We start from the raw sequence: 17,890 nt of genomic DNA, 5'->3' as shown, positions 1-17,890 counted from the left end.
TCAGCAGCCGTCATCTCGTCTTCACTCGTCCAATGTCTTCGTCATTGTTGCTTTTCCAAAGTAAAATCTCTTACTTCATGCCGCTCCTCCATTCCATGACTAAAGCGCAACGAACGGGACAAGAAGAAAGACACAGGCAGAGACACAACACAGCGATGTGTTGTGTCTCTGCCTGTGTCCTTCTTCTTGCCCCGTTCGTTGCGCTGTAGTCATGGAATATCGGAACCAACTCGCCCAGCAACTTACCTTGTCAAATTTCATGCCGCTACCAAAAAGAAAAGAAAGCCCTTAGAGTTAGTTGACTTCTTCCGGTCCTAGCAAAAGCTACTTTTTTATACTTTTACAGCGTAATGGGCGCGTGACATGGCCTTCAGCACTTTAGAGCGGTTAGCAGTCGTGCTAAGTTTGTGTAGTAAAAAACAAAGAAGGCTCCGTGAGCTACTGCGAAATAGGAAGAAATTTCTTCCCTGTCGTCTCCGCCAGCAGGCAGGCCCAGCAGAAGCGGAAAACCCGCGAATGTGCCGGGTGTGACAGGAATCAAAGTGTGCTAACTGCTGTGGATCCCTCGAGGCAGCGTCGAGGAAGCGCTGGTAGGCTCCGAAAGCGCCCAATTCGAGAAAAAACAGTGACAAGCCATTCCGTTAATAGAGAGGCGACCGTGCGCTGTCGGAGCAGCTCACATAGACAGCCCTGAGCTGTCGGAACCTACGCGCTTCTAAACATACTTTTCACATGAATTTTTTTCCAGTGGCTAGAAACACGATTGCCGAAAGAAGGCTGCCTGTCTTTTCAGCAGCTAACTGGGCTAACTAGAAACAGAAGATAACCTCGAACAGCATCACCTAAATTATATCTCTTATTTTTCTAAGTGCTTTGATTTGGATATTGTAATGTTTTGGAGCGCTAAAACAACAAAAACATTTCTATGAGAAAATAGGCGGCTTAATCAATTTCTTTAAAATAGATATATATTTTTTTTCATTTTCGCAACCAAGAAATAACTCCTGCATAAATATGAGAATATACCGCTTCCACAGCAAGTGCTAGGACCATGCATGGTCCGCAGTATTTGAAATAAATAAATAAATTGCAGTAACGAAATATAAAATAAATGAATGGAAATTTTGCAATGATCACATTTTTGTCTCATTCCACCCTCGCAGCTGGAAAGAATCGGATGCCGAAAGGCGGGATGGGATACCAATACAATACTCAGAAAGTTTTTTTTTTTTAATTTACATTACAAGAGCCGATGTTTATACACCAGGTGTCTCGGGGAAGTCTAAGCATTTTCGAAAAATAAGCTTCTCGGTGTAAAAAAATGGCGTTCCCGGCAGTGTATTACCAGTGTTGGCGGACATCGGAAAGCCCGTGAATTGTCCTAAGTAGTAAGCTGATTAACTAATTTCTGATAATTAACTTTTATCTATCACAGTTAGGCAACTGGTTGCAATTAGAGATTGGTAGCCGTTCGTTAGTAATAGCATTATCAGTTTTTAAAACTTCGAAAACGCGATTACCCTCGCCTCTGTAGCTGGACAAAATCTGACTGCAGCGTGCGAAAATACACGAGCTTTCGAAAGCATACAGGCAAAGCAACGCCTCCAATGCGCGTAACTAGTCGAAAAGGCCAAATTTTGTCGAGCGACAGAGCCAAGGGTAAACGCGTTTCCGTAATTCTAAAAACTGATATGGTTATTACTAACGAGCGGCTACAAAGCTCTAATTGGAACTAGGCGCCCAACTCTAACAGTTAAAGACTTAATTACTAAAAATTAGCTACCTAGCTTGCTACTTAAGATGATTAACCGGTTTTCTTGCACCGATCAACATTGGTATGCTCAAAAACTAATGCCTTTACCTCAAAAACCTATTTTCCAGAATTACTTTTCCATGAAACACCTGGTATAATGAGAAGCACGACTTCGGTAGTTTTGTTCCTCCGACTTTCTTTCTGGTTGTAGTAACTTGAACACGATGTATCTGTTTTGCACATATTCGCGACTTGCTGCATCCGAAAGTAGCTGTTCCGACTGTCTTATTTTTCTCCACCAATTACTTAGTGCCTTCAATATCGTACGCCATTTCGACTGTCACCAGAAAAAACCTTAACTGACCTTGTACTGCCATGATTCGCGTTACTTTTTATCACAAATGAACTTCCGCAGCCTTAAGTATTAGGTTGTTCGAGGCTTTTACAGTATTCGGGGTGTGTGGCTTTTGATATTATGGAAATTTATTTTCAATTCTTTGCTAATGTATCCAGAAAAAAATGAAACAGCCCTTTTAGCTATGCTGGCCCACCTGAATGAATGGTGAGCAGTCCTTTTCACACAATTAAAATCATTATTCTGAGGCGCGAAGAAAATGACGCAATACAGGACACACCGCTAGTGCGCTAATGATGCTTCTTTTGTTGTATTTTATTTTTTCGCGCCTTTATTCACGAGAACATATCAGAACTGGCCAAGCCGGCATCCATTGATACATTTAGACTACCGTAATCTCAACACAGGTGCATAATGCCAGTTACATTTAGTGCAAGCAAAATAATGCCATGCGTCTACTATCTGCAGAGAATAATTGTTAACAGTACGCTATTAACGAAAAAATAGCCTAGTGCAAAATCACATCAAAGATAAATATTTAGAACTAAGCAGCGTAAAATTACTCTATTCAGTTTGTCATAATTGGTGGCTCACACTTTTCCCTCTTTCTCTCAACTGCATTCGTCTAATCCTAATATGACGGGTTTGATCGCGGCCGCGGCGTCGTACTTCGATGGAGGCGAAATACGAAACACCCGGGCTCTGTGCAACGTCAGCGCACGCTAAAGAACCCCAGGTGGTCTGAATTAATCAGGAGCCCTCCACTACGCTGTCTCTCATAGCCCATGTGTCGCATCGGGCCGTTAAACCACACAGTTTATTTCAACTGCTTTCCTTAGAGGCCAGCTAATTCCACATTTACACTCTCTCCCTTAACAATACGGCATGTGACAAAAAAATAAAAGTATTTGTCGTCGCGCCTTTTAAAGATACCTTAACCGTTCTCTGCCATTTACGGACGAGATTAACAGACAAGATAATGTAATGTCCCATACCTCCCTCCGCTTCACCCTGCGTCATCTTCCAGCAGCGTCGCACAGGAAAAAAAAAAACGGTTTTTCTTATCAGTGGATTCCTTGCTTCGCATTACAGTTTCGGTGGTTTTAAGCACATCGACATAACCTATTTTAGATGGTATAGTGCTGCTTATTTTTATCTGTCGGTTGCTGCCTGAGCATCAAGCAAAGTCAGACTTTGATACTTATCTTTAGCGCCCAAATCAATGCCTCATACGTAGCAAAAGTTTCTCATGCCATTGATGAGAGCCATTCCAAAGAGTGCTGTCGGTACGCACGTGTCACCCAATGGGTGATTTGTCATACTGCTGTGGCTACTCATGCAAGAATTAGTTCGACTATCCCACTCCACCCGCTGTCCCGTGCCTCTCGAAATTTCCCTATATGTATACTACAGGCACAAATGTCAGTGCCTCGCTTCTAACCTACTAAGCTTTCAAGGAAATTATGAAGCCCAAAAGAATACGAAAGCATAATGCTCTCAAATGTGTTTTGCCCGGCTTTAGAGTCATAAAACCGATACAGTCTGCTCGTTCCCTAAATTCTCAACCGAGACCGGGGCGAAAAGTATCTCATGTCAATTTTTTTACAACCTCAGTGATTGCCTATGCTTCCCTTCTGGATACCACTAATCCTTTTACAATAATTAGCTTCGGTCAGAAGTGCTAAGCGCCATCATCGCCACCGGAATCGCATAGCGCATGAGCCGAAAACAAAACGGCGACGGAGAAAAGAGGACAAGACAGAGAAAGCTGGAGAGGAGAGACGCGAGCGGAGAGGAGGCGGAGCCACGTCACGTGACCGACCCGCTCTCTCGCGACGCCTAGCGCAGACCCTCAGTCCGGACCCCGGGTTAGAGCGAACGCGGCAGTGCTCTGCGCGAGCGCGCCACCGATTCCGTCGCCGAGGTGTGCCGGAAGGGAGGAAAGGCTACGCGCGCTCTTTTATCCCACCTTCAACCGTGAAGGGGCGCGCGCTGGGAAACAAAGGGTGGAGGGGGAGTGACACTTGCGAGCACATATTGCAGCGCCGAGCAAAGCAGCTCCCTGCTTTCGTGTTCCACGCTAGCAACCCCGCGGCGTCCGTTATGTGAGGCCGGTTACAGCAGCCGCCCCCACTTCGGCTGACGTCAGCGGATTAGACGGAAGTGTGTGTGACGAATGGATTAGCTCTTGTGTCGCGTCTCTTCAACGCGTCTGAGATCAGCTGCTGCGGTCCCTCGACAACAACAACAACGGAGACCGTGTTTCGGAAACTGCTCCGGATTATGTGACGTGCCATCCCTATCGCGGTCGGCGGCGAGTTCACGCACCAGCACGGGACGACCGGAAGCCCACGGCGGCCAGGTTCGTCGTCCCATGGGGGGGCTCTAAACTCGGGACCCTGCACCTGCTGCCGCGATGTCTCCGCTCACGCTGTTCGCGAACAACCCCGCTGCCGGCGGCGGATCACGCTCGTCCTCCTCGTCGCACGGCACGGGGCAGACAGTGGGCCTGTGGGCCGCCCTCAGTTCTCTGGCTGTGCTGACTTTTATGGTGCTTACCCTGGCAGCTGTCGACGAAGACGGTGAGTGCCACCTGGCCGGCCCTGTGCCCCTTCTCGTTCTCTCTTTTCTTTGGCCGAATCCCTCGTTTCAAATGAAGCCAAAGCGTCAAATAGAACGCGACCAGTGAAAGCACAGGTGAAGAGCGGTGCTACACCTGTGCTGTAGTCCCTGGTTCATAAGAGTGAAACTTAAAACATTTTTTTATATTTTTTATTGCGTCATGCTTTTTTGGTCATATTATTGTGTCGTCAAAACTGGGCTCTATGTTTACAGGGAGGAGAATCTTGGACTTTGTTCGGTGACCCGATAGAAGGAAGCCGCATCGGCGCTGTGTTCTCTCCGAGCGCCAATAATGGATGCTGCTGTGCGTAAGCGTGACTGATGGTTGTGAAAAGTGGCGCAATAATAGTGATATTATTGAAGAAGCTGTCCCATGTTTTAAGCTTCACAAAGGTCACGCAAGATTCATGAATGCTGGAAACAATTATGCCTGATGAAGCATACAAGTACTCCTTAATTCATTGTTCCGTCGTGACATCCTTGCGTAAATGTACTTACATTTTGCAGTATCTGGGCATAAAGATCCGCTTGTTTTAAATTAATGGAAACACATCAATCTGCCGTGCTCTGCCTCGGAAGGAAGCGCACACATCGATGTCCATTCTATTTCGCTCATGCTTTGCAAGTTACGGCATTGATAGTGCTCTCTCGGCTGACATCGGCTCATTATGACGAGTTAAAAAAATCTAACATGGCATGTTCTTTTTGTTGCATTCTCTCTGCACAGTGCTCAACAGAATCGATTATGCTTTCTGATGCACTGTCACTGTCTTCAGAAACGTTTTTAATTGGTTTAAAAACATATTTTAAATCTCGCTTTCTTGAGGCAGAAATCAAGCTCTTGTGTCACATTTCATGGCGAACTTATAAAAGCTCGTAGCACAACTGAAACATAAAAACGTGACATTGACGTCGCGCTAGTTTCATTTGTTTTCTTCCCTGATGTTTCTTTTTTTTTTTTCACGTAGTTTCAGTCATCCTCACATATATTGCCACCTTATAAGAGGCTGAAATAAGGCGGTCACCAAATATAACACATTTGACTTCAGCGTTTTTTTTTTTTTTAAGGCTTCCCACATAAAGCTTTCAAGCAGCGTCCTGGGAATAGGGTGCAATAGTTGAATAATTTCTTTGGCACTACGGTGTTGCAATTAGTCTTGGAAAACTTCTGAGCATAGCAAGAAACTGTTATCGCGTATACTCTATGTAGAATTCATTTGCAATACAGAGAGTTCGCACCGTGTTCTTGCAAAAGTTGCCGAAAGCCGCAATTTATCAATATGTAAAATTCATGTAAGCCGATTTGACGCATTTCTAGTACTTCAAAGTTTCGTTCGCTTGAAATTCTTACTCCCGGGTAGCTTTTCTCAATCCTCTCGCGCAAGCCGGCGAGTTACGCAAATGTATCACAAGTCTTCAGGGCAATATGCTGTGTTGACTCGCAAGGCTTCGAAATGGCGCGCGAGCAAGGAGAACCTTTTCGTTGATCGTTGCATAGGCAAACAGATGAAAGGACGGTGACGTGTGCTGATTTCACACTATTGAGAAGTGTCTTTTCTTTTTAGTGGTCTTCGCAGCCCAGCCTACAGCAAGGCAATGTGAGACGGTTATCGACCTTTAGAAGGAGAAAGTGCTGAGCTGTGTGCTATATTCCATTTTGATTTTCATGCATAGATTTACGTGCGGTGTAGATGGCAGCTTGAAGATCACGATGCAATCGGGCGATTCGCTCAAGCATAAGCTTTCTTGAAGGGAGCCCGCATACACTGCATGGCCTGTAAGGGAATCTTTAGATGACAGAGCGTTGTTCTTCAAAACAAAGACGTTGCCAGTGGTCCATTACTAAAAGTATAAAAAGGGCATATAACTCAATTTTTCCGCAGAACATTTGCTGCTAATTCTAGTATTTACGATTACAGTTAAATGTTTGGGATAAAGAGCTGGATTGCTTGGCGAACAAGCCATATATGTATCATAAAAATGAGGACTAGGGTTTGGCCTCATCCGCGAATGCTATGCTATTGAAACCGCCAGTTCCTTCTGGCAGCATATATATCAAAGCTCATCTCATCATCACCGTCAGAGAAAAAAAAAACTCTTGCAAAACGCCTTTTAAAAATAGTTAAAGTGGACTTGGACATAAAATTTAATATTCGTGCTGTAATTTGAATTAATAATGTTGGAATTGAGTTAATGTAATCTGAATTTGATATTAACATGGAATCGCATAATGCTTGGAATTTTTTCAACTGTACGAGAACCGGAGCCAAAAACTACATGTCGTTGAACGTTCTATGCTAATATTCGTATCCTTATTCGTCCTCAAAAAAAGAAATTCCTCAGGCATTCTATATTTTCTCCACCTTTGATATCGGCATAGAACAACCACCCTTTCTGCATTACATAACATAATTGTTCCTCGCCACTGAGACGGTATAACAGCCTGCAAGCAATTCCAGAGGGATGTCAGTTTTCAAAACCAATAAAAGCGTCCCTGCCGGTGCTCTTGCAGATAGCTTTAGCGATCAACAAACACCGGTCGCCGATTTGATAGCCTCGAGTTAAAGGATATGCGATGAGCGTGTCATGCAGCCTCTGAGAAAGCACGCATTTCCATCGTATTACAAACGACTCTATTGACGCACAGCGCCCACCCGAGGTAAAGCGATCCGCGGCGGTTATTTCATCCACGAAAAGTTCGCGATATTCCTAGCCGCGTAGGCCGGGAGGGATTCCACATTTGAAATTGCGCGTTCAGCCTCGCGGTATCGAAAAGAAGCTTGTTTTCGACCCGGGATTCGCTGACGGCGTCGCTTCTCCCGCTGTTGTTTTCCACCGGGGTTTACGCAATCCTGGCTCAGTGAAATAAAAAAAAAAAGAAAGCTCATCCGAACAGCTGTGGTGCGTGTGCTTAGGCAAGCAGCACAATATTGCCCGGGAAAACGGATTTGGCTGTCCAGGCGCAGGTGGAAGAAAAGGTCACGTTTTGCGACAGCCATGAATTTTAACACGAACAAGGAAGCCCGTTGGTTCGCCTCGGCGCGTCTCTAGGACATTCGCAATTTATAGCCTGACATTAAGCTTGGACACAGAGCTGAGTTTGTTTTACGTTTTTTTTTTATTTTTTTGTGCCAAGACAAACAGCAGTAATGAAGTTAAGAGTCTCTGCTGGTAAACGCTTGGCGCCTGTACTAGTGATACTAAAACTATTCCCTGAACAACCCGTCTAATTTTTTAGCCCTTACCGTCGTTAGTATGCAAAGCATAAAAAAAAAGGCTTTAGGGTAACTGAATTAGGTGTACGATCATAAAAGTAACCATGCCCACTAGAACACAAATATTTTTGGAGTAATGCTTCTTTATTTTTCAGCAGCGCCACGGCATTTGCCATTTTCTCCTCCCTGTCATCTCAGTTAACTGCTCTATTCTCTTGACAAGAAAACTTATGAGGCGAGAGTTATGCATAAAGTAAGCCTAAGTCAGAACGAGAAGCTTTCTAGACACTTCCTGCATTTAACAACAGTATCACGAGCAGACGAGTGTGGTGTTCATTTCCTATATATGCGACTTCCTAACGACTTCTCCAAATAACTTACCATTTATTCTAAGTACGTACATACATCCATCCATGCACGCAACCAGAGGTAATGGGCTTCCGAGTGCTTATCTTGCTGTTTAAGTTGTCCGGATTGCCGGAAGGAACATTTTAATGCAACTGCTCTTTTCAGCGCGGATGTTCTCGATTGCGGATCATAATTCTCTCAGGCGTACTCTCAATCAAAAACTCCTCCCGGGGAAGCAGAATGGCGGCGTCAGTTTTTGCATTTTGTGCGCTGTTGCCAAGCAGCGAGAAAAGCTCTTGAGTACTTTGAAGCCGGCAGCAAACGAGAGCTTTACGTTTCGTTTTGGTTCAGAGAAGTAATGGCTCCTTTTGTTTACTGAAGACAACATTTATATGGCAGAATCCGACAGATTTCTCTCCAAGAAGCCGCACTTACGTCTCCTAATACGACTCGCGAGAGAAAATTAAATAAGATCAGGGTTCAGTTACCTTCTGTAGGGTAAAGAACAGCCACCATTCTTGCATTGGAGCCTAACCTAATACGAATAGAACGCCTAACGGGTTTCTTAGTTCCTCCATTCGCTCCTGGTACCGCAGTGCTAACATCTTGCCGCCGTGTTTTAGGTTTTAAGGGTTAGCTTCTGTTTTTCCAACTCACGCTGTGTTGGTGAAGAAGATCGTAAACACGCCAGCCACTTCTGAGCGCGCTGTTTGGCAGTACAGGCCATAAAGCTTAGTCCATTAGTAGTTGAGGTCGTTTTTGTTGTTTCCAGTTCTGTGTTCTTGTGAATATAGAGCCTTTATGGCATTTCAGTGTGTCCTACGTTAAAGTGGCATGTGGTATAAATAGACCTGTTCAAAATCCCTTTAACGTCACATTGTTCATTTTCCATCTGGACGACTTTTAAATCCGGACTTTTTTTTTTCCTTTTATGGAACCCTACTGGCAACTCCGTGTTCTGCTTTGTAGTAAAGCCATATCAATACAATTTTCTTAGGTTAGATTCAATATCCCCAGTTTTTTATGCCTGTATTGTTGATTCAGTCGTGCTATCTTCGGTCATGTGATTACATCTCAGCCGTGTCAAGTTGTTTAGACATTCTTTAACCAGTGGACCTTTCGAGGATCATTCTTGGAAGAAAGTAAGTATAATAGTACAAAAATGAGCGTCCTTCTGCCTATGCAAGAAGTACTAAAACTAACAATAATTAAAATTGAACAGTAGCTTAAATTATAATACCTAACAAATTAACAATAATGAACCCACAACAAAATTTCGTACTAAGTACTTTCAATGGTGTGTTGGAGGTGTACACGAGTACCTCCAACGTAGATAGTATGTTGCGGTCTAGAGGACCGCATCCCAACAGTTGTCATAATATTTTGAAGAATTACTAGAAACTTTTAGAGCAGTCTTCAAATCTTCAAAAGATAGATGCTTTAGTTTCGTAGCCAGCCTATTTATCTCTTTTTTTTTCTTTATCGAATACCAAGCTTATCTGCACATACTATACACGTCTTGTATGTTAGCAGCAAGCGGCGGCACAAGACCCGAAACAACATTCACTGGCAAAAGGCGTACTGACGTATACTTCTCTGAAGCGCAACCTTCCTCGGGCGTAACTACAAAACTAGGGGAAGTACTTACATGGGCATAAAAGGAGATGGCGCTGCCTGATTGTGGCACCGGCTACCGCTTTGCACATAGCTGAAGAAAACACTGGAACTGGTCACATAACGCTGAACAAAGCAAAGCTACAACGCGCATAATACACAAGACAAATAGTACAATCGATACGCCAGGAATGCTGATTTGAAATAGAATTTCGATGTAGGCGAAATTCTAGAGGCCCGTGTACTGTGCGATGTGAGTGCACGTTAAAAAATTCCAGGTGGTCAATTTTATCCAGAGTCCTTCACTACGGCGTCCCTCATAGCCCGAGTCACATTGGAAAGTTAAACCCTCTTAAAATAAACTAAACAAATTCAAGAAATTAAAAGAAAACAATGAGCTGCAACAATATAGATCACATAGACACAGTGAATCACATTCAGGGAATTCTTCCGTTTAGAATTTTAAACTTGCCTGATTGTTCATATCGTAAACTTGAAATGGTACTTCACCGTTTTCTTTTTTTTTTCTCTGACACCGAAAAATAAATAAATAAATTCACCATACATTATATTTGCAAAAGCGGTCATATTTAAGCGTCCTCCCACGCCAACTGTACTCGTCATTTCGGGCGATCAGAGACGCGCCACGGAGAAGCCGTTTGAATTAATCTGCACCAGCTGTGTAACGTCTCCAGGCCCGTCAATGCTGGGTTATGCGGAGTGCCCGGGTTTGACGCAGCCCTATTCGGCTCCAGTTTGCAGTCGCTGGTGGAGATTAAAGTTGCGCGCGTGGGTGCACCCCTGAATTACTTTCCTGTTATCTCTGAGAACAGCTGCGCCCCCATTTTGTGCAGATTATTCTTCCTTTCAAAGTTTGTGCTCTTTCAATAAATATCGAACAATATCTTATATGCCCGCCTCTAAAGCCAGCGCTAGGCATACATTCGGGCATATTTTTCCTAACACGGTGCATTTTTTTTACTTTAAATTCCTCATCTGCATCAAGCTGAGGGGCAGAAAAGCAAGTATATCATTTATTTAGTTACGAATACTGTATGAAGAGGTCTCACATATTTCTCTACTTTGACGTGTCTGCTGCTACAGGGCCAACAGCAAAGGATGGTTTTTGGCATTTTTTTTTGTCTGTATGTCGTCCATAAAAAGAATCTGGTAATTCCTGAATGAATGGTGCACTGCATATCAAGCTAAAAATATTATATCTTGCGTGCTCCGAAACCCGTTCAATGAAAATGATTGTTCAAGAGTGATTTAGACTTTTCACAGATAGTTTGCTTTTAAAAGAAAAGTCTTAACCTAAGAAACCTTCTATGATCACTCTTAACTGTCCATGCCATCCCTAAGTTCTCTGCTACATCAGTCGGGTATATAGAGAAAATATGTGACAAAAGATAATTCGATTACTTCTCCTAGCAGTCCAAGGACAATTGAAGTAATCTTGAGATTTGAATTGCCTTCTGATGTGACTTCTGATTCTTATATTTATCACCTCTTAAATTGTTCCTCATATTTTGTTACGTGACTCAAAACGTGTGTGCTACCAGTAAAAGGTTCTGAATCAAGCTTCACGGAATCATAGTTCTACCTGTGCCTGATGACAAACTGAAGAGATCATCTCGCCTGCAATGATTTCCTTTTAAACCAATTGAAGTAACCGCATTTGTCTGCTATATTTTATTTTTGCCGCTCCTTTTTTTCGGTGCTTCCCGAAATTAATTTTGTTCATTTGTGAAGAAGTGAATTTAAGTGTGTCCAGAACCATTTTTGCTACTTCTGTGTACACCCTGCCTGACTAATTTTTGCATATCGTAGGATCATATTCGCACCATCCATCGGCATTGGTGACTGTCAAGAGATATAACATTAGCAATATCAATTTGATTATAACAAGCAGCCGTCGCAGTGTCTCAGTCGTTACGGTGCTCGGCTAGAGACCTAAAAGTCGCAGGGTCGATGCCGGCCGCAGCGGTCGCATTTTGTTGGAGACGAAGCGCTAGAGAGGCTTCCAGCGTATGACGCCAGTGCCCGTTGAGGAACCCCACGTGGCGAGAATTATCCGGAGCTTTCCACTGCGGCGTAGCTCATCGCCTGAGTTGCTTTGAGACGTAATATACCATAAACCAAGCGGTTACCAAGCGTTCGCCCATTACGCAGCTTGGTCAGTATGCCTGATGATATTCCTTGTCGCTCACCTACTTTGGGCCCTAACAGGTCGCACTGAATACACCACTTATGACTACTGTATCGGCTGCTAATACGCGTATAAAGGCGTATTCATTAGCCGGAAGTCAGTAGCCGATCATTGCTTGTTGCAGCCTAACTACGGACTGTCAAAAGGAGACCGTACTAATCAGAATGATAGAAGTAAAAACTGAGAAACTGTTCAAGCAAAGACGGGTACATTGGCGGAAACCGTATTTTTGGTTGTGGAGTTGCGGAAATTGCGGTGCATGCCGAGTCAATGGGCACCAAAATACGCGGGCATATTACATAATTTTTTTTGTTTCGTTTTCCAACGGCGCTCTAATTGGCCCCGCGTCGCGGACATATACATGGGCGCTTAATTTCTCTCCGCGATTTGGGAAGAAGTGATTGAGCGCTTATTCATGCTTCCTCCCACGCTCACAGACTCCAGCTGCTCCTTTTGCGACGCAAGGACGCCATCTCCTTCCCGATATTTCTCGGTCCTCATCCGTAATTAGCAATTTCCTCGCCTGCATATTAATGCCGCTCTTCTTGCGGCTTTCGCCTCGTTCCCTCGCATCTCCAAACCAGGCTCGTTCATGCGGGTTTGTTCATGGTCCTGGGATATGTTGCTGTGCTTTTCTTGACCGTGGGCATGGGTGCCTCCGCTGAAAATGCTTCCTCTCCGTGACCTGCACTTCTTGTCTCTCATTTGCATATGGCTCAATTTTTACGTCGGTGCGTCTGTTTCTTTTTGGGGCGCTCCCTCCGGGCTCGCTTTGTCAGCGGTATGGAGCGACAAGCCACGATTTTCTTGGGTCAGCAGTTAAAGAGACCCCTAGTTATGCAAGCTTTAAAACAATGTGTCTCATCTCAAAGCGGGCGAAATTGTCACGAAACTTTTTTAAGTCGCTTATTTTAATCACATAACTAGCAAGCAGTAATAGTAACCAGAGCCTCGTACGGACAAGGCTACTTGTTAAGCTAAGTAGACAAAAAAATTGATTCATATCACACCAGTTCTTTAAACTAGATATTGCGCTCATCTGTTCTAGCAAGTTAACCAAGCACTGTTAGTTCCTTTATGTCACTGTTCATTTTGTTCCGTTACTGTTATTACTCCAGCAGAGCGACGCTCAAGACGAAAATAACTTTCCTGTGGAATTTGCTTGTCTGCATATAGTTCCTCCACTCCCCTTACCATCAGAACTCCTTTTTAAAGTATTTTATTACCAAGCACTAGTTAGAAGTCGGAAAAGCTGCTATAAAACAATACGCTCCTTGCCTCACTAAGTGCCCTAATTTTTCTTATGTCTGTGCCTTTTAGCATATATTTTATTGTCCCGAGCCAGCAACGAATTTCCAGCCATCGTAGAAACATGAACGAAAGATTCGAGACGCGCAGGTGAAATTTTTAATACAGAAATAGACCCAGTTAGCCATTATTTTGTTTTATCTCCCCAATTATCTGATGAGTGTTCCTTGCTTGCTACAGTTTGAGGCGAAACCAACAAACGAAAAAAAGTCGGCGAACAGCGCCACTTTTCTCTCAATATAAATTTAACTTTTTTTTTTAGAACCAAATGACTGCCGCTATTGAAAGAATAGTGCAGTAAGCCCTCGGAGTGCTTGTCATCTTACGGCGGCTAAGTCTATCCAGCGAAGAGGGACCGAAGGAAACTCACACCAAGCTGAAGCGAGAAAAAGAAAAGAAAGCTTCAGACCGACACCTTTTACCACTCCCTGTCTCCCTTCTCCCTCCAGCTCATCATGACGCGAAAAATATCGCCCCTTGCGTCGACGTCGACGAGTCTTCTTCGTCGCGCTCTCGAACAAATGCCCGCGCACGCGACCATACAGCTTGGAAACGGCGTCACCGATAGGCACCTCATCGCCCTCAGGCGCGGAGCTGGAGATGTGAGAGCGCGCGAGAGCGCGCCTAAAAGGCTGTCCCGGCCCGACGCTTGTTCCAGTTTTCTACGAGCCCATTAGGGCCAGCAGCCTCGCGAGCGTTGCGCGACGCGCCCCGAGGCACGTTGGAGCGTCTTTGGGAGGAAAACTTGGGAATGCACAGTTTCAAGCCTTTCCCATCACTTTTTTTAATTTCATTTTTTGTCTCATTCTCATTGTTTATGCCTTCGAGTTTGTCGGGCGCGCATGCAAACGGAAGTGCAAGCTAAAGCACCCGTACTTTGTAGTCTGCTTTATATTTTGTGCCACTCTCTGTATTCAAGATAGGTACTTCAGTGGAAGGCGAGAACGTGGCAGCAGACGGCGTGAAGGGTAAGCCTCGCGCGAACCTGGAAGCCATTCGATCCGGGGCAAGGGATCAGAGCCGCGCATATATTTGTTTGGAAAGGAATAAGCATGAGTTCTGGTGCACCTTGCCTGAGGTCTGAGGGTAAAAATAAGGGTAAAATAAGTCTGCCGGTGTTTCAGCGAACACTTTCAAAAATTTTCATAGATAGGTTTTTTGGGGTAAAAATATGGCTTTTGCGGCACAGTATTACCAGTTTTGCCAGACACCAGAAAACTGGTGAATCGTCTTAAGTAGTAAGCTGGTTAAACAATGTTTAATAATTAACTTCTCAACTAGCCGACTTAGGTGCCTAGTTGCAATTAGAGATTTGTAACCGCCTTTAGTAATAGCCATATCGATTTTAGAAATTAGAAAACGCAATTACCCTTGGCGCTGTGACTCGACAAAATTTGGCTTTTTCGGCTGGTGGGTTGCTTTGCCTGCATGTTTTCGAAAGCCCATGTATTTTCGCACGATGCAGCCAGCCCACGTTGCAGCATTCATCCTATCCTTGCACTCTTCCTTTACTATCACGTCCATTGGTAACCGGCCTGACAACCGCAGCGTGTGGCTACAATTATAAGTCCCCTAACCACAACACTGATTAGGAGTATTAAAGTGTAGTAATGTCATTAAAACTAATGTGGCGCCGATTCACTGCAGAACGAAACCTCTTGATAATGGGCCACCTGAATGCTTAGCTAGATGTCCTAGAAGTAAATAAGTAAATAAATAAATAAGCAAATAAATAAATAAAACTGAAGTGACCGACCGCTATAAAGTATGCACTAAGTTCCCGGGAAACTTTAGTATTGATAAATGACAGCGCTTTAACGTGAATTACATTTTAAAAATTTAAGTTGCACCGGTAGCAAACGGCATATAAAACACATTAGTGCCATGCATAAATTTTAAACCTTTTGTTTCATCCACGTAGAAGCCTGTTCCCCAAACTTAGCCTAAAGCTCCTTCGGGTAGCGTTGTGTTTGACCAGGACCCAGTGTAACCAGTAAATACTTCCCTGCGTAACGGCTATACAAAAAAAGAAAAACTCCGGTACGCAAGGAAACAACCACAAGAGAAGAGCACACGAACGAAATAATAAAGTGCTAACAGGCCGAACGTTCTACCTTGCTTAACAGCTATATGTCTTTGTGCAAGTCAAGCGCGTTGTGTTTACTTTTTTTCTTTTTGCGCGTAGTATATACGGTGCAGCAAGAAACAACAACCTCGGTTAATAATAAAGTGTTCCAGTTTTTCTCCTTACTCGCACATTATAAAATAGCGTTAATTCATCCAAGGTTTTCGAGTGTATTTTCTCAATAATTAATGCTTCTAGCCAGTTGTCAAATGCCTTCACGTTACTGTTCCGCCCGAGCAAAACAGTAGATTCGCGCGACCGGTCGGAGATTGATGTGCTGAAATGCGACTATAGAGCGTCTTTCTTTATATATTTATTAGTACCTCAGAGGCCCCGAAGAGCATTGGGTGAGGGGGGCAAATCGAAAAAAAAAGGTATATACAGATGGAAAAAACCGTAATATCGGTACAAGAACGCGGTACAAGTCAAATACAAGAAAGGAACACGAAATTTATACAGAACGGAGTTAAAATATTATCAGACACGAAAATAGAAGAAAAAAAAGCATGAGTTCAGGCACCTCTTTTTTTCTCTCTTTTTTCGAACTGAAAAGAACGCACTGCCACGGCAACTTCAAGCATTCACGTGTTGACCAACTTCCGTGAGAGCGGAAGAGAAAAGCTGCATATCGGTACATGCCGAAGCGAGCAGAGCGCCGCGTTCAGAGTTGTTTATATTGCGTGTCTGTCAAGCTGTGAAGTTCGAATTCCTCAAAGAAGTGCCTAACATGCAATGTGACGGTGAACGGAAGCAACAGCTGGGTGTCAACGCCCAGGCGACAGGCACGATGAACTTTCGCGTCTGTGTTCTTTGCTTCCCAGACATCTAGGCTTTCCTTTCTTCTTTCTGTTTTCCTCCTACCTGATGTTCTCTACGGTCGGACGGGCGAACCGTTCATACCTGCGCGTTGCTGAGCTCTACTCCCGGCACAGCGAAGCCTGCGCGAAAGAATCTCGAACCAATTCGACTTGGGTCTCGCTGATACCGAGTTCTATTCGCTCTGAAAGAGATTGAGCGCTTGCGGCATGCCAGCTGCCCCGTTTATTTTTTTCTTTCCTCTTTCACAGCGTAACTATTTCTTCTCTGAATTTTCTTTTTTTTTTGCGTGTTTACCGTGCTCACCTGGGGCTGGCATCCTGAGTGTCGGGGTTGGGAGGAATTCTTCCGGCGACTTGGGAAGCGAGATCTGCCCGTGACACATGTCACTGGCGCTCTTTTCCCAGAATTCCTCTAGGAATCGTCGTTACCTGGCGCTTCTTGTTGATGGAGCGGCTTTAATCATTACGCGGAGGAAAGAGCCGCACACGTACAGGACTCCAATTTGATTCGCGCTGTGCTGCTGGGATATGGGCGCCGAAGCCAAGATTACTTTCACCAGAGAATGACTGAATGCCATTACATTCCCTCCTGAGGTAAATCGCGCGTTCGTCTTGATGAGAGACTAGTAGCGTCCAGCATTGACTAACGAAGCCTACGGTTGCTACAGAAACTGGCGTACGTACTTCAAGTATGAAACCAAAACGGTCTAATGACAGTCTAAATCGCACTATAAATTAAAGCAAATTTACATAAAGTGTCGAGCACCAGTTCTCTGCATATCTTTTTGTCATGGAAGTATAGCTGCCCACTGAAAAGCAACGTTTGGTTTTCAAAGAGAAAATTGCTATTTGACCGTTGGGACTTGAATGGCCGTCTAATTGTTCTCGTTACCGTACTCCTGCCACAACTAGGTTGCGTTTCAAATGTTTCTGCGGCTCCTATCTTCTGCCTATCTTCTGCGGCAAGTTATTGGGAGTTTGCACAGCATGTACCTGTGGTTGTTTATAAGTGCTTAATAATTCTAGGAGCATTTTTCATGTTTTCCTTATGTTATAAAGCTGTGCAGCTGCCAGCGAAAGCGCATAGCTTTTCCGTACGCTCGTAAGCATTGTAGGGCTGTAAATATATAGAGAAGGATTGATTTATTTATTTATTTATTTATTTATTTATTTATTTATTTATTTATTTATTTATTTATTTATTTATTTATTTATTTATTTATTTATTTATTTATTTATTTATTTATTTATTTATTTGTTTGTTTGTTTGTTTGTTTGTTTGTTTGTTTGTTTGTTTGTTTGTTTATTTATTTATTTATTTATTTATTTATTTATTTATTTATTTATTTATTTATTTATTTATTTATTTATTTATTTATTTATTTATTTATTTATTTATTTATTTATTTATTTATTTTTTTATTTATTAGAATGTTGATTAGTCAAGCGTGCTGCTCGACGTGCTCGTTTTCTATGTTTAAAATAGCTTAGAGCACTAAAAGCCTGGACGAAGGCGGACCGAT

General features: G+C 43.5%; 1 protein-coding gene across 1 annotated transcript in view; it reads left to right on the top strand.

Moving 5' to 3' along the window:
• The first annotated feature begins 3,978 nt into the window (after positions 1-3,978).
• The window catches only part of LOC149341536 (zwei Ig domain protein zig-8-like), a 194,259-nt gene continuing 180,347 nt past the window's right edge, over positions 3,979-17,890 (top strand). Inside the window, exon 1 of the mRNA XM_089543637.1 lies at positions 3,979-4,690. Coding sequence (XP_089399763.1) covers positions 4,525-4,690 — 166 coding nt within the window. The 5' untranslated portion in view covers positions 3,979-4,524. The remainder of the gene's footprint in view (positions 4,691-17,890) is intronic.

Source organism: Amblyomma mixtum, chromosome 5, assembly GCF_055824585.1.
Source record: "Amblyomma mixtum isolate Tamu chromosome 5, ASM5582458v1, whole genome shotgun sequence".
NCBI lineage: Eukaryota > Metazoa > Arthropoda > Arachnida > Ixodida > Ixodidae > Amblyomma > Amblyomma mixtum.
The sequence above is the reverse complement of the archived record's forward strand: the minus strand, read 5'-3'. Positions and strand labels throughout refer to the sequence as shown.